Genomic DNA, 22,946 nt, shown 5'->3' with positions numbered 1-22,946 from the left:
GAGACCAAGTCTCATTTCCATATGTATACTTGCCTAAGAGAGATGGTGGGGTGCCCTAAACTGCTAGGGTTACCTCCTATATAATGTGGAATATCAATGTCTCCAAAAAACTCCAACATAAATTTTGACTTCCTTAGACCATAACTTATTCAAGTGAGCTCTGATTTAGAATGCTACATGTCTACAAACTCAGTTTAACGTCACGTACAACTTTTGTGAAAAAAGTTTCTTCATAAAGTGAACCGTTTAAAAAGTCAACTTTAAAACCCCCTAAATGATTTTACGAATGTGGAAAGGGATGAATGTTATTGTTTATGATACAATTGACTAGTAAACAGGTAACTCTGGATATGAGTGTAACAACATTTTCAGACCCCACAAAGATACAGAGTCCACATTAGAGCCTTGACATCAATTTTCTAAGGTCAATTGAAGAACATGACTGCAATTATTTTTTTTTAATTTATCTTTAGGAAACAACACCATTTGGTTTGCTTCATTTAAAATTCTCTTCTATTGTCGTTCGTTGGGGTAAGTGCGTCAATTGAACTAAAGCCTTTAATCTACAATCTACCATTTGCAAATGATTTTATGTATATATATATATATATTTCTTTTTTTCTTCATCCTCAGAGAACTCCATGATTTCTTTGGTTAATATTTAAATTATATGATATTCACGTTAGTTTATTAAAATGGGTTATTATCACAAATGGTACCTGAACTTATCTTCTATCTTATCGATGGTACCTGAACTTCAATTTTGATCACAATCAGTACTTGAACTTTTTGATTTCATTTCAAATGGTACCTATAAATAACTTCTGCTAATGTTCCGTTAAAAACTAACATGTGCAAAACACATGACCTATATTCAAAAATAGTTTGACTAAAATACCCATTAAAATAATTTTATTTACTAGATATTTTGATCAATTAATATGTTAATAAAAATAGAAGTTCAATTAAAAATAAAATTAAAAATGTATCTCTACCCTCTTATGAAAATAAAATTTAAAAACAAGATCTCAACAAATATTAATTTATTTTATAGATACAGACAAAACATTTAAAATAAAACTATAAAACTTTTTTTTTTTGAACAAACTATAAAACATTTAAAACCAAAATCTTATCAAAACTTTCATAATTCTTTTTTTTTTCTTGTCATTCATATATATTTTTAATTGAACTTGAAATTTTTTCCTTTTGATATTCTCATTTTTTATAGCCATATTGCCACAATATAAGTGAAAATAAGTGATATTAAAAAAAAAAGTAATTTTACAAATTTGTCTTTGAAAAATGAGTCACATGTTTGGCACATGTCAATTTTTAACAAAACATTAACGGAAGTTAGTAATAGGTACCATTTGAAATAAAATCAAGGTTTATTTCCCGTATACCCAGAAATCACATGTATTGTGCCTATTTGCACCAAGAAGTTTGTATTATACTATTATCTTAGGAAAAGACTTATAAGGGTAGTCCTATTTAGGGTAGTGCCTATTATATCCTATGATAACTTTTGGGTTCAAAATCTACTTTTTCTTAGAAAAACTTGTTCAAACTTCTAAGAAAAACAAAACTAGCCTTCAACATGCCCAAGTTTTTCACCTAACAGCTCCCTGCCTAACGGTTACTTTAACAGGCGGAATCACTGCTGTTTGTTTCTATCTTAAGTTGAGGCAAATTTCCCTAAGAAACTGAAAATCTAAACTTAAAGACAGTATAGGATTAAGGCTCAACATAGATAAAACAATAATATAATTATAGAAGTATTGAAGAAGTGGATGAGCAATCTGAAATTATTTATTCAAACATAATTACAAGCTAAGAATTCAGAGCCTCATTCTCAGGTAAATAGCTAAAAAGCTGTTTAGCTATCCATAAGAATGATTATAGATACTTACTTGAAATGAAAGCACACTACTTCACACTAGACAAGAAGGAAAGAGCACACTGCTACAATGACTTTCTTACTTCTTGAGAGAAGACTCTTCGATCTGCTCAATTTTCTGATGCCTTACAAACTGAACCTAATGCTCCTTTTATAGGGAGCGGAACTCAAACTAGAATTCAAAACATAAAAATGTCCAGCACAACTCTATTCTTTTCTGCTCCCGTGAGTACTCCTGATAATTGAGGTCGATTGACGAAAAGCATATTCTTTTAGGTGAAATGTTTTTCACCTTCTTCTTTTGAAAAGAAAAAGCATCTTTAGGGAAGAGGCCAAAGCTGCTTTCAGTGCTTTTTATACCTATTGCTTCACATGTTTTCATCTGTTTCAGAGTTGTGGCCAAGAACAAAAGAGTTGTTTTCTATCCTGGTTTTAGTTCCATTCTCTTCCATGTCAGTATCTTCATACATTTTGTAGTGGTTGTCGTTTTCAATTTTCTCGATCAATTGAAAACAGGCTAACGTGGAGTTTATCTCTTTTCTCTTAAGAGACAGAAAAGGGTCACTCCTAATAACTTCAGGATGATCATAGGCAGTAACAATAATTTTTTCTCCTGCTGCCAAGAATGTATTTTCTGTATCTTCTTCGATGATCTTCTTGATGTATTCTAGTGACATGGCTTTCAATCAGAGAATGCTAGAATTTGGTTGTCCATTGTATCCAACACATGCAGGGTGAAGATACTTTCCTTGAATGATTCTCACATAATGATATGGAGAAATATAATCAACCTCCCCATTGTTCTTCTGAATCCACTCTGGGGGAGTAGATCTAAACTTTAATATGAGGATGCAGTCATGTTTTCTGACGTTCTTGATTGTGTTGACTATGAGGGGTGGCAATCCCTTGAGATCATCATTTGTTTTAGTCCAGAGATTGTGGACAAAACCATTTTCAACAAGCCAAAACTTGTGTTCTTGAGGATGTTCACTCTGAACATTGACCACATATCTTCCAACATAAGATCCAGGGACAGTGAAGAGAGTTGGAGGCAGACATGAGTCAGAATTCTCACTTCCAATAAGATTATGAAAGTTGAACCATTCTGATTCTTTTAGCGCTATAACAGGGATTCTAGCACTCTCAGGATCTTCAAGATACTAGATTTTCTCATTTTGGACAGCACTCTGCTGTGTATTTTCATAAACTTCTTCAAACTGTGGTCTAGCATTTTCATGGAGTTCTTCAGCTAATGCAAACAGAGCTGGGATCATGAGTCCACTGTTTCTTTCTTGAAAGGCATATAAGAGGTTATCTAAAATTGCCTTCTGGTGGTATGCTAGCCTCCTGCCAGTTCTGAACACAAGATCAGCAAAGGTTTTTAGTTCATAATTAAAAACATTTATAACTCCAGTTAGACTTGATTTGCTTTTTGCCAAAGCAACAACCTTCAATGGTCTTGATGAGCCTTTACCATCTACTGTTTGAGATGGACTAGCCAATCCTTTACCTTGGGATTGATCAGTTATGGCTAGTCATTTAGGTCCTAGCAGAAATCTTTTGAGGATTTTTTCTTTGGATTCCTCAGCAGGTTTAGGTTCTTTCCCTATTCTTCTGTTTTAGGGTTGCGACATTCGTCATCATCTCTTCGGCTGAACATTGTCATTTCTCTAGTTAATGCGTCTGGAAGATAGTTCTTGTTTCCTGCAATTAATTCAACATTATAATCATATTGGTTAATAAATAATTGTCAATTTGCTAATCTTCCTCTATCAGCAGCTTTATCAAGTTTAAAATTTTTAAAATTCTTTACTTTAGCACAATCGGTGCGAACAGTAAAAGGTTTTCTAAGAAAGGCTGGAGAATTTGAAATTGTTTTCTTGACAGCCAAAATCTCTTTTTCTCCTGTCAGATAATTTTGTTCTGCATGGTTGAATTTACCACTACAAAATTTACAGATCTTTTCAACATTAGTTCCAAGAGTTTTTGCCAGAACAACACCGGACCAATAATTATCACTAGCATCTGTTTGGAGAATTATTTCATCATTCTCTTCTGGTTGTTGTAGAGGAGGGAGATTCTTGCAGAGGGTTTTTATCTGCTTCACAATTTTTTCATCATCTTCTGAGAAGTTCCATTTTCTTTTGGAACTTGTTTTAGGAGATAACATTGTTGTTAGTCCCGATATTTTAGGAATGAAATCCCTTTCATAGTTGATGACTCGTAAGAATCTTTCTAGACTCTTGGCATCAGGAATTTTATCTGGGAATTTCCAGATTTTCTCAATTATATGGGGTTGGAGTTTTATTACTCCATTCTTGATGTTTATTCCAAGGAAATCAACTTCATCTAGGATAAAGAAGATTTTCTTTTCTCCTAAGATGATTCCTTGCTGAACTATCAGCTTTACAACCTCATAGAGGTGTTTCATGTATTCTTCTCTGTTTTTGGAGAAGACTAAGATGTCATCAATGTAGACGACGTAGAATCCAGCAACATGTTTTAAGATGTTATCCATCTTTCTCTGGAATCCATCTTTCTCTGGAAGATTGAAGGGGCTTGTTTTAGGCCAAAGGGCATTACTAACCATTCATAATGACTTGTGGTGTTCCAAATGTAGTGAGACGAACACTATCTGGATGCATCTTGACTTGCCAAAAACCCGACTTTGCATCGAATTTTGAAATGACTTTAGCTCTTCTAAGCTGGTTGATCAGTACTAGTACTCGAGCAATTTGATAACCGTCTTTAACGGTCTTTTTATTGACATCTCTGTAGTCAATTACCATTCTAGTTTTTCCTATGATATTTTGTGCATGATTTCTCACGTAGAATGCTGGAGCATGATGATGGCTAGTAGATGGTTGAATTAATCTCTTGTTCAGGAGATCTTTAATGTCTTTTCTGAATTCTTTTTTATCTTCCTCTTTGTACTGAGGAATAGCTTTGACATGACATATGGCATTCAATCTTAATTCACAGACCACTGGGTCTTTTTCCCAAAATTTCTGAGGGTTGACATTTATGTTTTGTTCGAGTATTTTATTGATTTTCTCAAGAGTAGGAATTTTCTGAGACTCAAGCTTATTCTGAAAGTGCTTGAGGTTATGCTCATAGATGAAACTAGCTTCTTCATGTTCACTAGTTTCTTCTTCTTCTTCTTCAGAAGATTCTCCAACAACTAATTCTTCTTGTTGTTTTATTTGTAGCACAGGTTCAAATCTGGGCTTATGATCACCACTATTTCGTTGCAATCTCTGATATTGAGTAGTAAAGTTTGGACCTACTACACTTTTTGCTTGGGTCAATCTATCGGCCCAAAACATTCTGTCTCTTTTTCTGAAGCCCATTGCTTCTTCATCTTGAACAAATCTCTGTTGGAGAATGAAATCATTTCCCAACAAGAAATCTGACCCTTGGCCTTCAGATTGCCAAAGAGTATTGATGATAAATGTTCCTCCACCAATGGTGATATGAACATCTTTAGCTACCTTTTTCATGGTTAAATGGCTTCCATCAAACTGGACACCAGTAGCTATTTTTTTTATCATCTTCTTTCCAGAGTTCTTCTGGAATTGTAAATCTCTTTGCAACTGTGAATCCAGATCAATTATCTACAAAGGCATGTAGATGATATTTTATGTTATCTACTAGTAGAGATGATTTTCGATTGTTGAAGCTCATTTTCTTGAACTTGTTCCTGTGGTATGAATGGTTTACATTCTTCTGGAACGTTTTCTGGTGGTTCAACCAGTTCTATATTTTCATCGATCATCTTTTCTTCCTTTTCTGAGGAAGAGGATTCCATAATTTCTTGGAACAAAGTTTCTATTTTTTTCTCTTTTTGTTCAGAGAAATATTCTTCATATTCTTGTTCTACCAATTGACTGATAAGGCAATTTTTTGTTTTTCTTCTTGCTTCAGCTGTGAAGCATTATTTTTAGGTTCAAATCTTTTTCGACTCTTCAAAAAATATAGGAAGTCCACTCTTTTCATGACATAGACAGTAGTCACAAATAATATACCAGGGTTCACCTGATATGAGAACATAATTGCTTATGTTTTACTTTCTTCCCAGTTTTTGACTTTAAGAACATTTATCTGTCTAGATTCTAAGTATTCTACTTCAGAATCAAATGATTCTTCTTCTTCAGACCAGGCAGAGTAAACTGACCTGTCATCTTCTTCTTCATCAGAATAGGCTAATTCTGTCGCCAATTCATATTCGATGTTTCTACTATGGGCTCATACTCTTCAAATAGAGCTTTAGTAGATCTTTTACCCTTTTCTAGGCATTCATTGGCATAGTGCCCTTCAGCTTTACATAACCAACATCTACAAGCTTTCTTGCCTAGTTGTTTATTCTGATGGTTGGTTGTTTGATGATTCTTCTTTTTCTTGAAGAATTTCTTTTTTGGATCTTCATCCTGTTGTTTTTTGAAGTTGGAACTTTTCTTAAATTTCCAATCATTTTTCTTATTACTCTTTCTGAACCGCTTTGAGTAATATCTTTCTCTATTCTTGTGGACCTTGGATTCATGACATCCCCAGTTGGTAGGCATATCCAGTATTCCATAACAGAAGTTTTCAACTCCTTTGAGTTGTTTCTTGGCCATTTTGGCTCTAAGATTTTCTTTACATTGCTCTTTTAGCAATTGCCTAATTCTATCGGCAATTCCTCCAATTGAAAATCTTTCAATTGGTTTTTCAGCTATGCTTTCTCTCATAGTTGTTCTCCATGGTTCAGGGAGTTTCATGTGTAACAGGTTTACTAGATCAATGTTTTCTAGTTCACCTATTGTACAGTAGTATTCTTGAAACTCATTCAAGTATTCTTCAAAATATCTCATGTCACAAATTTTGAGAGCATAGATATTTGATTTGGCCGTTTCTTTAGTCTTTTCACTTAGATTTGAGAGATCTCCATAGAATTGATCATACAGGGGTACTGCAAAATCATACGGAGATTTTGAATTTTTTATTTCTTCCAACCAGTCTCTTCCTCTGGCAGTCTCTTTAAAAGACAAATAGTATTTTTTGGCTGCTCCAGTGAGAGTAGTTTCATAGTACACCTGCAGATCTAGTGCTTCAAATTTTCCAAGGGTGAGAGCAGAAGCCATCATGAGGCTATCCACCCATTGGTCAATAGCTTTTCTTTTATCTAGAGCTTTGTCTAGATTTTGCCATATACCATAATTTGTTATTGGCACCCTAGGCATATTGTCTTCTGGGACAAATCTTTGAGAATTTCTTTCTTCTTTTCTGCCTGTAGGAGCTTTCTGCACAGGGAGTTTCAGTTTTCCCTTTTCTCAAATGCTGAAAGTTTTGGAATTGGAGTTTTCTCCATCTTCCATTTCTATATCTTGATAAGGAAGGATTTTTCTTACGTTTCTTGTTTTGAAAATTTTCATTCCTTTGATTAGTTGTTCTAATCGTTCAGTATTTTCACAGGATTCTGCTTCATTATAGAGTTCATAGAGTTTATTTGCTCTAAGCATATTTATTGGTCTATTCAGATCAGGTTCTAATTCTTCTTCAGTAATAGGATTTGTTGGTTCTTCAACAGTGAATTTGGTACCACTAACACTAGCTTCTCTAGTGCTGTAGCATCTTCTGAGATGATTTTTGTTTATCCTGACATTTTCAGGGCGTACGTCACTTTTTCTGTGATCATCAAATTTTAGACTAATATCTCCAGTCTTTCAACTTTCATACATTGTCGCTTTGGCACTTTCTGGTGGCCTTTTTGGACTAGATAATTTCCATTCAATAGGAAAAGTTACTTCATTCCAAGTAACCTTGTGAATTTATTGTGAATGGTTCTTCTGACTTGTGAGGAATCCAGTAGTAAGACCTAAGATATTCGATATCCATGTCTTAGGTTCTACTGTGGTACTCATCAGTTTATAGTTTATACTGTATACTATTGCAAGTTCTTGCATATCTTCTTTCATTGATATACCATCTGTCTTGACTCTCAGTCTTAGACAGTGTGCTGCATCTTTCAAGCTGGTTGAGAAGATTGGGAAACAGTTGAAATATGCCACTTGATTGCATAAAAATGCTTCAAGTGTTCCCAGTAGACTAGCTTGAAAATATATTAGTTTATTGTCTTGTAAGACACATAGAACTGAATAGTTTATGCCTTCTCGGGCCAGGAGTTTTATGCCAAGTTGGACTACTCCAATATGCATAAATTGATAATTTTTTGCATTTGCTCTGGCAATTTCTTGAGGAGTGATCATCAAGAGATCTATTGCTCCCGTTGTAGAAGGGGTTGTAAATTCTAATAATTTGAAATAATGGCTGTCCATCAATTCAAACTTTCCTCTTTTATAGATTTGTTTGAAATCTAATTTTGGAATTGCGGAGTTTTTTTACCTCTTATTCAATTTCATTGTATTCAAATTCTTCTGCATTCAGGAGTTGTACTCCTTTCTTTTTCCCAAAGATGCTCATCATCCTAACATCTCTAGCTACCAAGTGTTTTGGTTTTTCATACCTGATACTAGTTAGACTAGTACAAGGTTCTAGAAAAATCATGTTTAGAGTAGGATTCTTCTCTGGTTTTTCTAATCGTTTGAATCCATTAGCTTTCTTTGATTTTACTGGAGGCTTTTTCTTATCCTTCAGTATATTTTTCATAGAATTTAGCATTTCTTGCTATTCCTTGATTTTTCTGCCAATACTTGTTAGTTGTTCTTCTTCCCTTTTAGGAAGTTCTTTGATATAATCTATTTTGGTCTCCAATTTTTCTAATTGGGAGATTATATCTGATACTTTTTCAAGATGATCTTGACATCTAGATACTTCTTGTATAAGGTTCTGATATTTCTCATCAGAAGATTTTAGTAGAGAATTCAGGTTCTCTAATATTAATTCAGACATTGTCCCCATTGGGGATTCCCCTTTTGAGCCCCATTTTTTTTTTTGCAGGCTCTGATACCAGTGATATGCGGATCTAACCAATGCTCAAATAATCAAGAGGTTTTTGTTCCTCTTTAAGAATAAATTGCAATTCTTCAATATTTTTCTCAATTCTATAAATATGTTTCTGTACTAGGAATAGTCTATCCCACTAATCTGGAGTTCTTCTACTAAGTCTAGCCCTGTAGTCTTTTGCCTTTCTCAGCTTTTCTTGTTCTTTTGTTAATTCTTTACCGAATCTTTGACAATTTGCAAGTAAATCTAGTCTAGACAAAATAGGTTCTAGATGTGCGATTATGGATATTAAAAATTTAACTGTTTACCTTTAAATATGGAGGATGAAGTCTAACTGTAATTATAGTCTAAACAAATAAATTCAAGATGGGCCCAACACGTTTCATCAAAAGTAAAAAAAATTATTCATAGTAATAATAAACATGCAAAAATCGGAGAAAGAGAGGAATGAGGGGTACTAATGGTATAAAAGTAGATAAGATGGGTAGATGAGAAGAAAAAGAGAAAAGGTTTGTGTGAAAGGGAATAAAAATAAGTTGGTGGGGTGTATGAGAAGTATATTGGTGAATTTTGGTTGTATGAGCATTTCCCCTAAAATAAAAAAGTTTGGGTACTAGTTGAGTTCAGGTACTGGTTGTGATTAAAATTGAAGTTTAGGTACCATTAATAAGATAGAAAATAAGTTCATGTACCATTTGTGATAATTACCCTATTAGAATCTTAACTACAGATTTTCAGATTTTATTGATTTTTAACTATTATAAACATTATTTTCATTGGTCCACAACTTTTAACATATTGTTTTCGATTGTTAGACCAAAATTGTTTAAATTTGGTCAAACAAGGAATAGTTTTTTGTTCCATGTCATATTGTCATGGAGTAGTGATATTTTCGAAGTACTCTATCAATGTGTTACTAAAAAAGAAAATGCGTTAGTACTCTATTAGCGTGTTATTAAAAAAAAAGTGTTGATCGTTTTTTTTAGTATTCTCATACAGTGAGATAATTTTCTTCTGTGTTCATTTTGCCTAATCTAAAAGGCACATTCTGCATCCGCCACCGGATGCTGTGAGACGGGCTGGGACTTCATCAACCATGCATGGTGGCTTAGCTTGATGACAACGGTGCTCAGAAGGAAGAAAAACCCTATTTTCTCTTCCCAATTTTTTACATATCAAGATCTTTAGGGAAAATGGTCCGTACGGTACCTGAGTTTTTCCTCCTTATAACTTTTGGTACCTGAACTTCAAAAAATATCACTACGGTACCTGAGGTTCTTTGCCCGACCGAGGATTGGTATATATGGTCGTTATCTCCGTTACGGAACTTACCAACTGTCAATTTTTGAAGGGTATTTTCGTCCCTTCATGTCTAAATCTTTTTTTTTTTTCTTACTAAATATCTTTTTCCTTTCTCTACAATAATAATAATAAAAAAAAAAAATCGTTCTCTTCTTCTTCCTTTAGGACCTTCACCGAAACCAAACTTGGGTTAAAATGATTTGATGAAACTTGTGATGCAGAACCCAATTTGGGGTTCTCTGGTCTGGGCAGGGCGATGAGTGGAGGCCGAGAAAGTGTGTCGTGTATCTAGGAGGGCCTTCCCAACATGCCACTCCTTTTGTTCGTCTAGTTGTTCCATCGGAGAGGAGATCGGAGGTGCCATCAAGGGGTCAGTGTCAAGCCGTCAAGGAACAACTTTCATAGCTTCGTGGCAATTCTGTTGAGAAGTGGTTGAAGGTTCATGGGATTTGACCAGTTCACCGGTTTATGATGTCGGCCGATGAGGAAGAGCCGGAGAAGAAAAAGGAGAATGGGATTTCTGTAGGCATATGTGAGGATTAAGATCAAACTGGTGATTCAGATGATTCAACTCTAAGCAAAGCAGCAACTCACGATGATCATATGATAAGAGTTAGAACAAAAATTCCAAAACTTTTAGATTTGATTTTCTGGAAATTTTATGAAATTGGAACGGGGATTACTTTTGTTTCTGTGTATTGATTTAATCGAAATGTGGTGGTGTGTTTTGGTTTCTGGGTTTTGATTGATTTTAGTTCTGGGTTGTTTTTGTTTCTCAAATTGCATCTTGGATCTTTGATCTAGAAAGAGGAAGAAAGAAGAACAGAGAGAGAGAGAGAACTAAGGTGAACTGTTTGATCTGCATCTTGGATTTTAGCCTCCGGTGAACTGTTTCTTTTCCTCATGGGGGTTGATTCTGTCAATGAGCTAGTTCTCCGATTTGGCTCTGGAATGTATGTTCTTTACGACCTTGACGCCATTTTTGTCTTGCTCGATTTTCTCCGGCGTCGGAATCTTCGACGCCATTGAGAACAGGGCGGCGTTGAAAGTGGCGACCTGAATAGGCCTGGACTTCTCAGTTTCCGACTCGCCCAGCTGGCCGTTCGGGTGAACCGTCACCGACGACGACCCGTTGGAAGTGGGTTCGTGCTCGAATTGGGACTTGGAGTTCGTTTTCCAGAATCGTTTGATGACGACTTTGTTCCGGGACTGGCAGTGGGACTGCCACAGGAGACGGGAGCAGAGGCGGCGGAGGTTTCTAAGCATTGCAGGCGAAATAGGTCTTGGATTGTGGGTTAGTTAGGGGAGGAGAAAAGATGGAGTCTTTTACAGAGATGAAGAAGAAGAAGACACAAAAGTCTCTGGGTGTGAGGAGTTGGGTTTGGCATGAATTTGATGGAGGATTAGTTAATAAAAAAAATTAAAAAAAAAAAAAACCAGAGGAACTAAGGAAGAAGAACCGAGGAAAAAACGTTCACAAAAAAAAAATCTAAGGAAAAAACAAAGTAAAAAAAGAATAAAGGGTAAACTTGTCATTTTATGATCAAAATTGCCAGCTGGCAAGTTCCGTAACGGAGATAACGACCATATGTACCAATTCTCAATCGAATAAGGAACCTGAGGTAACATAGTGATATTTTTTGAAGTTCAGGTACCAAAAGTTATAAGGAGGAAAAGTTCAGGTACCGTACAGACTATTTTCCCAAATCTTTAAATACTATCTCTTAAGGCCAAAAAACAGAAAAAGATCTCTCTTTCAAAAGTTTAATTTGGACTTTTTTGGGGTCAAGAAAGTTTAATCTGGAATTAGCTATAACTATCCAAATTCAACACTACCAAATCATAGAAATATGATGTAGACACGCTTTATCAGATTTGTTACTGATTGAGAGGGTACTTCCCCTATTCCCGGAGGTGACATGTTCTTATCCTTTGAGCTAGCTTCCCCCCTCGAAAGCTAAAACAGTACACTACGAGCTTAATTCTGAACCACAATCAACACATCGAAACATTCAAATCACGAGCAATTTCTAGTATTTACCATGAGTTCACTGTGTCAATCAAATACAAATATGCAATCTCTTTCCAAACATTTAGCAAATTTAATTCCTCCTAACCACAGTTCAAATTTTGTCTCTTACTGGAGGGCAACTCCCTTTTCCCCTATATATACCCCACCTCTTCTCTTCTCATAATTTCCATCATTTCCAGTTCTACACCATAAGGACACCTTCAATTCAAAAAGACCATTATAGAATTAACAGAGAGAGAGAGATAGGTGCTACATTTTTATGGAGAAAAGTGCTTCTACTTTGATTTTCATATGTATATTTCTCTCAACTCTGTTCTTATTCCGCTGCATAAAGAAACAAAAGAGAAAATCTATGCATAAAGCTAAGCTTCCCCCAGGATCAATGGGATGGCCTTGCATAGGAGAGACTCTACAAATGTACTCTATGGACCCAAACAAATTCTTTGCCACAAAGCAGAAAAGGTTTCTAATCAATTAGCAACCTCTGAATCCAAAATTCATGTTTCTATCGCATATTGCATGGATTTGATCCAACTTGTTCTGGTTTACTTGTTCATCAGGTATGGAGAGATATTCAAAACCCACATACTTGGCTGTCCTTGTGTCATGTTGGCAAGCCCTGAGGCCACAAAGTTTGTGCTGGTGACTCATGCTCACCTCTTCAAGCCCACATACCCGAAAAGCAAGGAGAAGCTGATTGGCCCTTCTGCTTTGTTCTTTCACCAGGGAGATTACCACAGCAGCCTTAGGAAACTCATTCAGAGCTCTCTGTCTCCAAACCCCAACACTATGCAGAAACTGGTTCCTGACATTGAAACCTTAGCCATTTCTGCCTTGGAATCATGGGCTGCAGCCGGAACTGTCATCAACACCTATCATGAAATGAAGAAGGTACATGAAATTTGGACCACCATATTTGATTAATTACACGAGTTTACCTAGTCTTTTGCACCAACACGTATGCTAATGTCGTTTGGCTTATGTGTTTGCTCTTGGCTTATCTTGGCTGTGCCACTCATGGTTCTGATGTATCTGTCCTTTCATTGTCGTCTGCAGTTCGTGTTTGATGTCGGTTTTCTTGCCATTTTTGGCCGGCTGGATGATAGTTATAGAGAGAAGCTCAAGGAGAGCTACCACATCGTAGACGCGGGTTACAATTCGTTTCCAACAAATATACCAGGCACTGCATATCAGAAAGCTCTCTTGGTAAGCTACATCAACTCTATCCTTATATGTATGTAGTATACGTGTAAAGGGATTTTTATCTGACAGTAACTTCTGTTTCGTCATCTTTCTTGTTAATCATCAAAGGCGAGGAAAAGGCTTAGTCAGATTCTGAGGCAGATAATTTGTGAGAGGAAGGAAAAGAAAATACTGCAGAAAGATCTCTTGGGTGATCTGCTGAATTTTCAAAATGAAAAGGGGCAAAACTTAACTGAGGATCAAATTTCCGATAACATCATTGGAGTACTGTTTGCTGCCCAAGACACTACAGCCAGTGTTTTAACATGGATTCTCAAGTACCTCCATGACAACCAAAACATTCTTGAAGCTGTGAAGGTAAGAATCCCACTAGAAGTTCAAAGCTTTCATGCAAATTATGCATGTGAAAGACTAGCATATATATTCTATATACTAAGCTGTTCTATATTGCAGGCCGAGCAGAAGGCAATATATGATGCAAATGATGGGTATAAGAGGCCATTGACTTGGGCACAAATCAGAAATATGCCACTTACACATAGAGTAAGCACAACTCAAAGAACAACTATTCATGTGGTTAAAATCTAAAACAGCTAAACATTTATATTGACAGCTGAACATCTACAACTTTTCAGGTTATATTAGAGAGCTTGAGGATGGCAAGTATTATTTCTTTCGCATTTAGGGAAGCTGTGGTTGATGTAGAATACAAAGGTGAGTGCTCAAACTCAATTTCTGTGTCTTCTAGGGAGCATTCAAAAGGGTTTATTCCAATATGTTTGATCAATATTTATCAAAAAAAAAAAAAAAATTATGCAGGATATCTCATACCAAAGGGTTGGAAGGTGATGCCGTTGTTTAGGAACATACATCACAATCCTGAATTATTCCCTGGTCCTCAAAATTTTGATCCATCTAGGTTTGAGGTTGGTACTGCATTTCATAGAAACAGTGTATTTGTTTGAAGCAGAGACAATCATATCAGCTGCCTTCTTTTTTTTTTGGGTCAGGATCTCATGTTATATTCCTAATATTTTGTTTTTCTGGTTGTGGGTGATATAGGCTGCTCCAAAGGCTTATACTTTCATACCATTTGGGAAAGGAGTACATGCTTGTCCTGGAAATGAGCTAGCCAAACTGGAGATGCTCATTTTGATCCATCATCTTGTGACTAATTTCAGGTACAATACCAGAAACAAACATCACTTAATCACTATGTCCATCACAACTTCTAACACAAGACTGAATTCTTTTTTATCAAAAAAGGTGACCACGAAAAAGAAAAATTAGAAGGGGCTCAGTTGTTCATTTTTCTTTTTATGGTTTGTGTTTACAGGTGGGAAGTAGTGGGATCACAAAAAGGGATTCAGTATGGCCCATTTCCAGTTCCTCAGCATGGACTACCAGCCAGATTTGTGAAAGAACAAGTTAATCCCTAACAAGATTTCTGGACCACTAGTTACATATGCCTTCCCCACCTTATTCATTTCCCCCTTCTAGATGCTAGAAGTACCCATTCTTCAGCCCTATTGTTTTTTAGATGGGGTTTTCGTTCTCTCTAGAATTATCCCTACTAAATAATGATCTAGCCCTTGTAATTTTTAAGGAGAATTTTAGGATTATCCCAGGTAATGATTGAGGAGTTAAAGTTTTCAAATCACTCTAATGTAAGCTTAGTGATATAATTCTTCCTATTACTGTAAGCTATTAAAATTTTCAGTATTTAAAATAAAATATGTTGGAGTTGACACCTTTTAAAGTATATAAGTGATATCATTCACTATCATCCATACTATCATAAAGGAAAAGAAAGGTCTGCTCACCTAAGGGACATTTTTTAAGAGACTGTGAGGGACAATCCATCTCAACCATATGTATTAAATATAAGGGGAAATGATCATTTACCCGATTTTAGGCTAAAAATTGCTCACTTGCTCCACCAACTGTTTTTTAATCCCATTTACCCAAAACACTCTAAGGGATTATTTCCTCTTTACCCAATTAATTCTTTTTTATTTTTTTTGAGACTTTTTTGCCCTCTCCTTCTTTTTCACTTAGAGGGAGAAGTCATCCTCCACCTTGCCGGCCTCCGGTGACCAGTGGCAGGAATCCGACGACCGGTGATCTGAATCCGGCGAAGGGTGACCGGAATCCGACGACCGGTGACCGGAATCCGGCGACGGGTCACTAATAATATCCAGTAACCATATTATTGCCCCCCAGTAATCATATTATTGCCCCCCAATAATCATATTATTGCCTCCCAAAAATCATATTATTGCCGTCCAGTGAATTGTATGAACTCCCAAAACCAAAATGAATACACTACAGGCACAATTGATCAATTTATAATCATATTATTGGCTCCCAATAATCATATTATTGCCCCCCAATACAAAGTCCAATGTCTCTACTGCCTCCCAATAGACCACCAAAAATGCACCTCTTTATAGGATTCACAGATAATTTGACTTTAATACACATTAAAACAACATGTAACTTATCAAAACACCACACTATAGTGATCCATGTCCCTCGTATCAAAGTCTACTGGGGGCCAATAACGTGTCTACTGCCCCCCAATAATTATATTACTCCCCTCCAATAAACATAATTCCGATCAATACAAGTCAAGTTTACATATCCAATTAACCCAAATAGATAATCACAACGTCTGAAATTGCAAGAAGCTGATTAAGGCTTTGCTCGGTGATTTTACGTTCACCGAGATTCGTCCTGAGAGCACCTTAGAGTATAACCGTGAACCAGCATTTCTTCAAGCTTAAACCTTTCAAACCTCACAAGTTGAACCCACTCAGAGCTTCCGGTGAAGATAATGAGAGCATTGAAGAACCCAAGAAGCCCGGTCGCTGTGGCCGGAAAAAGACCCCACCAAAGAAAACCCAGCGCTCCAAAAAAGCCAAGATTGAAAAATGGCCTGATAGAACTAGACCCCGAATCTGAAGATTCGGAGCACAAAGATTACGACGACGGCATCGATTTCCTGTACGACTACCCGCCCTTGGTTTGCTGCTTTAGGGCAGCCTAGAAAAAGTTTGTCCCGACGGTTCGGGTCTCTGACAACCCGATGGACCTGGACATGTACAACCAGGGGAGATGCTCCAGTGGCACTGGAAGATCGACGATCTGATTCGTCGGAAGCCTGGGTCGCCGGAGGCCTGGGTTGAGCATCAGTGAGAGAGAGAGAGTGAGAGAGAAGTCGTTGCGGTCTGGGTCGCCGGATTCGTCGAGCGCGACGGAGTTCAGTGAGAGAGAGAGAGAGAGAGAGAGAGAGAGAGAGAGAGAGAGAGAGAGAGAGAGAGAGAGAGAGAGAGAGAGAGAGAGAGAGATTAAAATGAGGGTAATTATGTCAGTAGAAGTTAGATTGGGTAAATGGGGTCAAAAAAGAGAGATTAAAATGAGGGTAATTATGTCAGTAGAAGTTAGATTGGGTAAATGGGGTCAAAAAACTCTTAGTGGAGCAAGTGGACAATTTTTTGGTTAAAATTGGGTAAGTGGTCACGGCCCCTAAATATAAAAGCAAAAATTATAACAATTTAAAACTGTGCATTTATTTTCAGACGTCAGTTCACTTGTCACTCACAGTCCCTTAAAAACTGTCCATTAGATGAGCAAGCCTGCAGGAAAAGGTTTGTTAATAAGCACAAACATTAATATTAAGATTACTCTTATTATTTTTAAGGACAGCAAATAATCTATAATTAAATGGGGACAAGATGATTAATTGTAGGCTACCTCAACATTTGCTCAAAAGGTTTCAGTCTATTATGTTCTCTAGTGAGGCCAACTTTGTTGCAGAGGCACTTGCTTCTTTGGATCACACTGCTTCCCATGATCTTCACTGGCATTTTAGCTCAGCCTTTGACTTTGGTAGCTTGGGTAGGGGTTGTTGAAGAGGGTTCATCTAGTAACTTTCCTACCATGACAAAAGAAAGAAAATTTACTTTTCATTTCCAGCTTTTACTATTTTCCGTACGCCAACTTTGCCCAACATTGCTTGCGATAATCTTTCTGGACTATACATGTCTAGTATGTACTTACGTATGTATTCCCATTAATAAGAAAGTTCTTAACCCGTGGTTTATACTAGTTGAGCTGTTGAGGAATGGGGAGATTAGCGGAACCATGAATTGTTCCCTTGATGGGAACTTGCATATTGCTTCACAAGATGGTCATTAGCTGTGGCCACAAAAGTGCCACATGTAGCAAATTTCTTGGCCAATTGAATACCAGAGATGCCGTTGATTGGCAGAAAGATTGAGAGTGATTGGTTAATGTATAGGATCAAGGTAGTGTCCCAGCGGACCACTTCGACTACCTAATTGCTTACAAGTTCTGAAGCCATTGTGTGTTTGACGGTAGCCCAAGTTTGATATTTGTTTAGAGGATAAAACAATAACTGGCCTAGCCCTACAGTAGGGCATCCCAACAGGGAATGACCAAGAAGCATAAATGTCTGGAGGGTCTAACCAATTTATGCGCTTCAAGGCTTCAACTTCACCGACCCCATCTGTGCATGCTTCCAATTCTGTCATACAGGGTCAAACTAACACCAATTGCGTGACTGGCATAGTGTATTCAGCAAAGCCTATCAAATTCACTAGTACAGAAAACTTGTGGTTTCGTTCATTATGCCAGGCACCAGAAGGACAACTGATCGAAAGGCGTAAAAGATGTGTTTGATGGCTCTGGTATCAGTCATGCAAACCTACAAGCATTTTCTGTACTACTAGCTAAGCATTAATTTATAAACAATATGTCGGTAGCACAATGCACGTAAAAGGGAAAGCAAAGCAAGAACAGGCATTCTAATTAAAATCAACCCCCCACCAGAAATTTGTAAGGTTGACACGACTACTGGAATGTGCTTGTCTATTACAAAGCTTAAGTACCAGTGGTGGAACAGGGAAAATGACAATAGATCATCACATCATTTTCCCACATCAGAAACGACGTAATCGTCTCACCGTCGCTACAAATAACACCACAATTGTACCAGATATTCACATGGCACCATCCACATCATTCATGAATAGAGCATTATCAAGAAAATGTAGCTGCTATAGGATGAACACTGAACAGTAGTTAAAGAACAACCTTATTGCCTTCAATTTATAATAAAAAGAAATGAGACAACGATATAACTTACGGGATCAATTAAGATTTCACTGTGCATTGCATACCACTTGCATGGTCCTACAAGATACTTCCATGCCAGCAATAATGATGAGGAATTTTATTCTAGTAATCTGTAGTTCTGTACATTGAATCAATGCCGTTTTCATTAGTCATAATATACGACCATCAAGACATATTATCATAGCAATTAGTGATAATGATGATGATTATTTTTGACACATATCATATGATGAAGACAATTCAAACAATTTATGTGTTAATCGGACACTTAAGAAGGCAAAAGTCACGCAATTCAGTTACGTGATCCATTAAAGGAATCATGAACATTCTAGATTCAGATCATCTGCACATAGCCTGTTTCAATGTGTCATTATTATCAAGTATTGTTAGAAATATCGTCTTTCTGTAAATAGAACTCAATTTCAGTCAGATGAAACGGTGTTCAGAAACAACCTTACTACATAGAGGGATCATGAAGCTTGTAGCGCACTGACACCTCAATAATGACTAGAAAGTAGATATTCCAGAATTGGACTTGGCTTGTAATTAAGCATTTGACGCGTATTCTCCTAGTCATAAAGAGATTGAGTCCATTCTCTACCAATCTCAGACCTCAACTCAAAAGAGGCATGAATATATAAAGTATGAATTTCGGGAAAAAAAAAGTGAGATTTCATTAGGGAACATAAAGCTTCAGTCCCTGAATAAACACAATACACTCTGGTAATAAAAGTGGAATCTGCAGAGCCAGGGTTGTCAATGATCCCCAACTAATGACCATGCACCCAATCTTACTATGTCCTAGATGAAATTTACTATTAGTTTTACTTTTTCAGGTAGAAACAAGAACGTGAAGACAGCATGCATGAAAATATTTTGATCCCTATCTTATTATCACATTGACGATCAGCATGTCTTTAAGACGTAAAATTTCAGGTAAAAACACACAATTCAACACAGAATGCATGGAATATATATGTTTCTTAACAAAAAGTATTTAGATAAGAAGTATTTTTGACCTAAAACAAATTGCTAATCTTTAACTTACTAAAAATTGCATTCTGTATATAGCAGGTTCTTCCGAGTAAAATCTATAGCATGCCAGACAAAACCTTGACACCAGTCTATGCTTCATCTGTAAATATTTTGTGGTCTATGTTTCTCTATAATTAGAATTACTCAGGAAAATCTTGAAATGGAATCTACTTTATAGGATGTTGAAACCTTCAAAATGGCTAAGTAAAAAATTTGGTCTTCTCCTACATGTTCATAAAACATAAGAAAATAAAGAAACTTCTCCGAGCCAATAATCTCTTTACTGTTGCAATCTGATGTTAGTTTTTTCCTCCCATCAGCTTGAGGGGGGATGTTAAGGGTAGAAAGGGTAAATTACCTCAAGTCAAGTCAATGTAGGATATATAGGTGTAACCAAAAACAAACTGTAAGAGCTTGCATCAAAGTTCTGTAATAATGAGGCTTGTTTTTAGAATCAATAGACGACACCTAACCTGTTTGATTCGTATGAAGGACTATCTTTTCACTTTTTCTTAACACAGACTTCATAACAGATGGCAAACTAAATGAACAAACACTTGCTTCCATAGCTAAAGATAGTAACAAGCTGAAATTGCACTGCATGATGGTACAATTGGTAGTAGTAGTGGGAAAATATCTAACCTGGTTAGTTGATATGCCTTCTGTTTTGCGGTTGTACCCTCTAAATAATATTTCTTTCTTTAGCCTTTCAAGTAAGAAAGCGTCATTGACATCATTCTTTAGCCTTTCAAGTAAGAAAGTGTCATTGACATAAGAAAGTGTCATTGACATCATTCTTTTGGGTTCCTAAATACTTAACCAAACTGACTAATTTAGTAGTATGAGATTTAGATACAGCGCTCTCAAGAAAATGTCATAAGATATGACCAATGGCCATGTTCACAGCAGCCTTCTAAAGAGTTAAGCCGAAAGAAAGCCAGGCAAAAATCTCATTTTTCAGGGAAGGAACCAAACAAAAGAAGATAATGTGTGCAAACAGATATAAATGCATTTGGAAAAATAAATTAAGCTACACAAGATTTGGCATGAACTAAACAGGTCTGGTGTTTTATACTTTTATTTGATAGAAGAATGATCCTTGAGCTGAATATAAGGTTTGATCATCTGTCTTGTCAAGGAAAACACGTACACCTAGGTCATGCCCACTCAATGATGATGCTAAACATGGACCGTCTAAAAGCAAAATAGCTAGATGCAATTTCTTTTGAGGACTATGGCAGTTGGATGAAGAATCTGCTGGTCTTGACAATATAAGATCACCTAGATCAACAACGAGGACCATTATTAGGCTCTCGTTTGAAAACTTGAAAGTCTTTGCTCTGAGGTGGAGTGGTACAAGTATAACTTCCTATAATGACATACCAACTACCAAGTAATTAATGAATCCACATCTCTCACATCTTAGATAGCTCTTTCTAGGATAAATCCTAAACAACTCCTTTGATGTAGAATCATGTACGTTGCCCACATATATCAGACCATCCCCAAGGCTAGCACTAATATTGAAAGGAATCGACCTATGATGAAGCACTATCAAACTTTCAGGCTTTCAGCACTATACATAGAAGGAGTCTTTGGCATCTAATTGGTGTTAAACTTGAATGCCAAATGACCACAAAGAAGAAGCTTTTGCTGCTATTGTGGCATGTATGGCAGATGCGAGGGGAGCATGACTGTAGCACTTCATATTGGATCTTGACAAAAGGATAGCAGTTTGATGGTATGAGTAGAATGACCAGGGTTTCATAAAACCCTTAGGACGCTTTGTGAACCATGATCAACCCCCCTCAGTTGATCAAAGACGATCAAACCTATTCATATTGAAAGTGTTATTTTGAATTGTAAATTTTCTGGTCTGTTGGACTTTAAACAATAATCTTGGACGGAAAAGTAATGAGAACCAAGCATAAGCCATGGAAATTTGAAGAAAAAACAACAATGTTTGCTAGCAATCGTGATATCAATTCTTGCAACTAATTACCAAATGCATAATCCTAATACTAAATGCTACACTTATTCTAGAATGAATACTGTTTCAGTTTGCAGAGGCAATGATCAGATTGCAGCCAGTAAATCTCAAGTGGGTAATAACAACTTTCTTGATAGGTAGGTAGCAGGTAAACATAAGCCAAACTTTCTAACACCAACATGATCTATACCAAACCTCAACGTAAATAGGAATGCAACAATGATTCAAGTGATATGGCCTGCATATATACATATATATGGTGTTTCTCTCTGCATGTTTTCTATACGAAACACTAGTTTTATTAACAATGTCGGCATGTGTGATTGTATATAAATGAGTGCATGTGTGTATTGCCACAAATGAGTTCTGGGAAAACTAAGAAAACCACTGCACACAAATCTTTTTTGTTAATTTAATGTTGGGAAACAAAGAATAGTAAAGGACCAAACCAAAGCAATCAAATTACACATTTATTCTCTATTCGAAAAAAAAAAAAAAACAAATTTATTCTTCCACAGGCATTGCAGTCAATAAAAAAAGTCAGAAGCAAAACAAGAACGAATCAACACAATGCATCCTTACATTGTCTGGAATCCAGGTATCATCAACCAACTCTCTGAACTGCTCAAAGCAGTCGAAACCCAATCAGTGAAAAACTTGGGTGAGGCCGGAAACTGATTAATCTCGTCGGCCATCGCAGAGTAGAGAACCTAGAGAGAGAGAGAGAGCATTTGAGTTTTGAAGGGGGGGTGGAGCAGAGATAAATGTTAAAATGGAGGAGGTAAAAAGTTAAGAATTACTAAGAATGAATCTACAGCTGAATATAAATACACAATATTTACTTTATTTTAGCTCTTAACTTTAATACATGTAAATGAGATGCATTTGTCCTTTATAGCCACTTAAAATTATGTTTTAGGAGAGCAAGACTGTAGGAATATGTAACGAAAATGTCAATATTATTGAGGGCAATCCAAAATTTTTCATTGCATAATAAGCATAACCTCTAAAATATAACACTACGTTACATTAGGAACCTTGAAAGATGAAGTCTAAAATAGTAAACAGAAAACGAACAACCCAACCAATTCAAGTGTACCCGATTCTCGCAATCTACTATCTTTCGGTCATTGATAAAACACATTTCTCATAATTTTTTGGATTAATTCAGTTTACCCCCCTGAGGTTTGGGGGTAATTTTATGTTAGTCCTTGTCCTTTCAATTTAATCAGTTTACCCCCCAAACTTGTCAATTCTCCTCAACCGTGTCCATTTCATCCAATTTGGACATTAAGTCTGACTTTTGAGTGCTAAAATGGTCATTTCAAGACCAAAAAAAAAGGAATTTTTTTTCTCTTTTTAATATTTTTTTCTTCTGTTTT

The 22,946-nt window shown here is 36.4% G+C and overlaps 1 protein-coding gene and 1 long non-coding RNA gene across 2 annotated transcripts; one reads left to right on the top strand and one right to left on the bottom strand.

The window, feature by feature from the left end:
• The first annotated feature begins 12,348 nt into the window (after positions 1 to 12,348).
• On the top strand, positions 12,349 to 15,141 carry LOC112174832 (abscisic acid 8'-hydroxylase 4). The gene is made up of 9 exons (XM_024312649.2): positions 12,349 to 12,638; positions 12,737 to 13,067; positions 13,233 to 13,382; positions 13,488 to 13,736; positions 13,833 to 13,922; positions 14,015 to 14,093; positions 14,199 to 14,305; positions 14,442 to 14,560; positions 14,716 to 15,141. The coding sequence occupies exons 1-9, from the start codon at positions 12,436 to 12,438 to the stop codon at positions 14,816 to 14,818; spliced, it is 1,431 nt and encodes a 476-aa protein (XP_024168417.1). The 5' UTR covers positions 12,349 to 12,435; the 3' UTR covers positions 14,819 to 15,141.
• A 2,727-nt stretch (positions 15,142 to 17,868) lies between these two features.
• LOC112168939 lies at positions 17,869 to 22,325 on the bottom strand. Its single transcript, XR_005801202.1, has 3 exons — positions 22,147 to 22,325; positions 18,550 to 18,657; positions 17,869 to 18,457 (listed from the first exon to the last, which is right to left on the bottom strand). It is a non-coding gene; the product is annotated as an uncharacterized LOC112168939 (long non-coding RNA).
• Positions 22,326 to 22,946: the final 621 nt, after the last annotated feature.

Source organism: Rosa chinensis, chromosome 6, assembly GCF_002994745.2.
Source record: "Rosa chinensis cultivar Old Blush chromosome 6, RchiOBHm-V2, whole genome shotgun sequence".
NCBI lineage: Eukaryota > Viridiplantae > Streptophyta > Magnoliopsida > Rosales > Rosaceae > Rosa > Rosa chinensis.
Note: the sequence above shows the minus strand (reverse complement) of the source record. Positions and strands in the feature narration are given on the sequence as shown.

What these genes read in the sequence shown, in the direction of transcription:
- LOC112174832 (XM_024312649.2), top strand. Translation starts at nt 12,436, where the DNA reads ATGGAGAAAAGTGCTTCTACTTTGATTTTCATATGTATATTTCTCTCA. An exon ending in ACATTCTTGAAGCTGTGAAG is followed by an intron (nt 13,737 to 13,832) that starts GTAAGAATCCCA and finishes TCTATATTGCAG; the next exon opens with GCCGAGCAGAAGGCAATATA. An exon ending in GGTTGATGTAGAATACAAAG is followed by an intron (nt 14,094 to 14,198) that starts GTGAGTGCTCAA and finishes AAAATTATGCAG; the next exon opens with GATATCTCATACCAAAGGGT.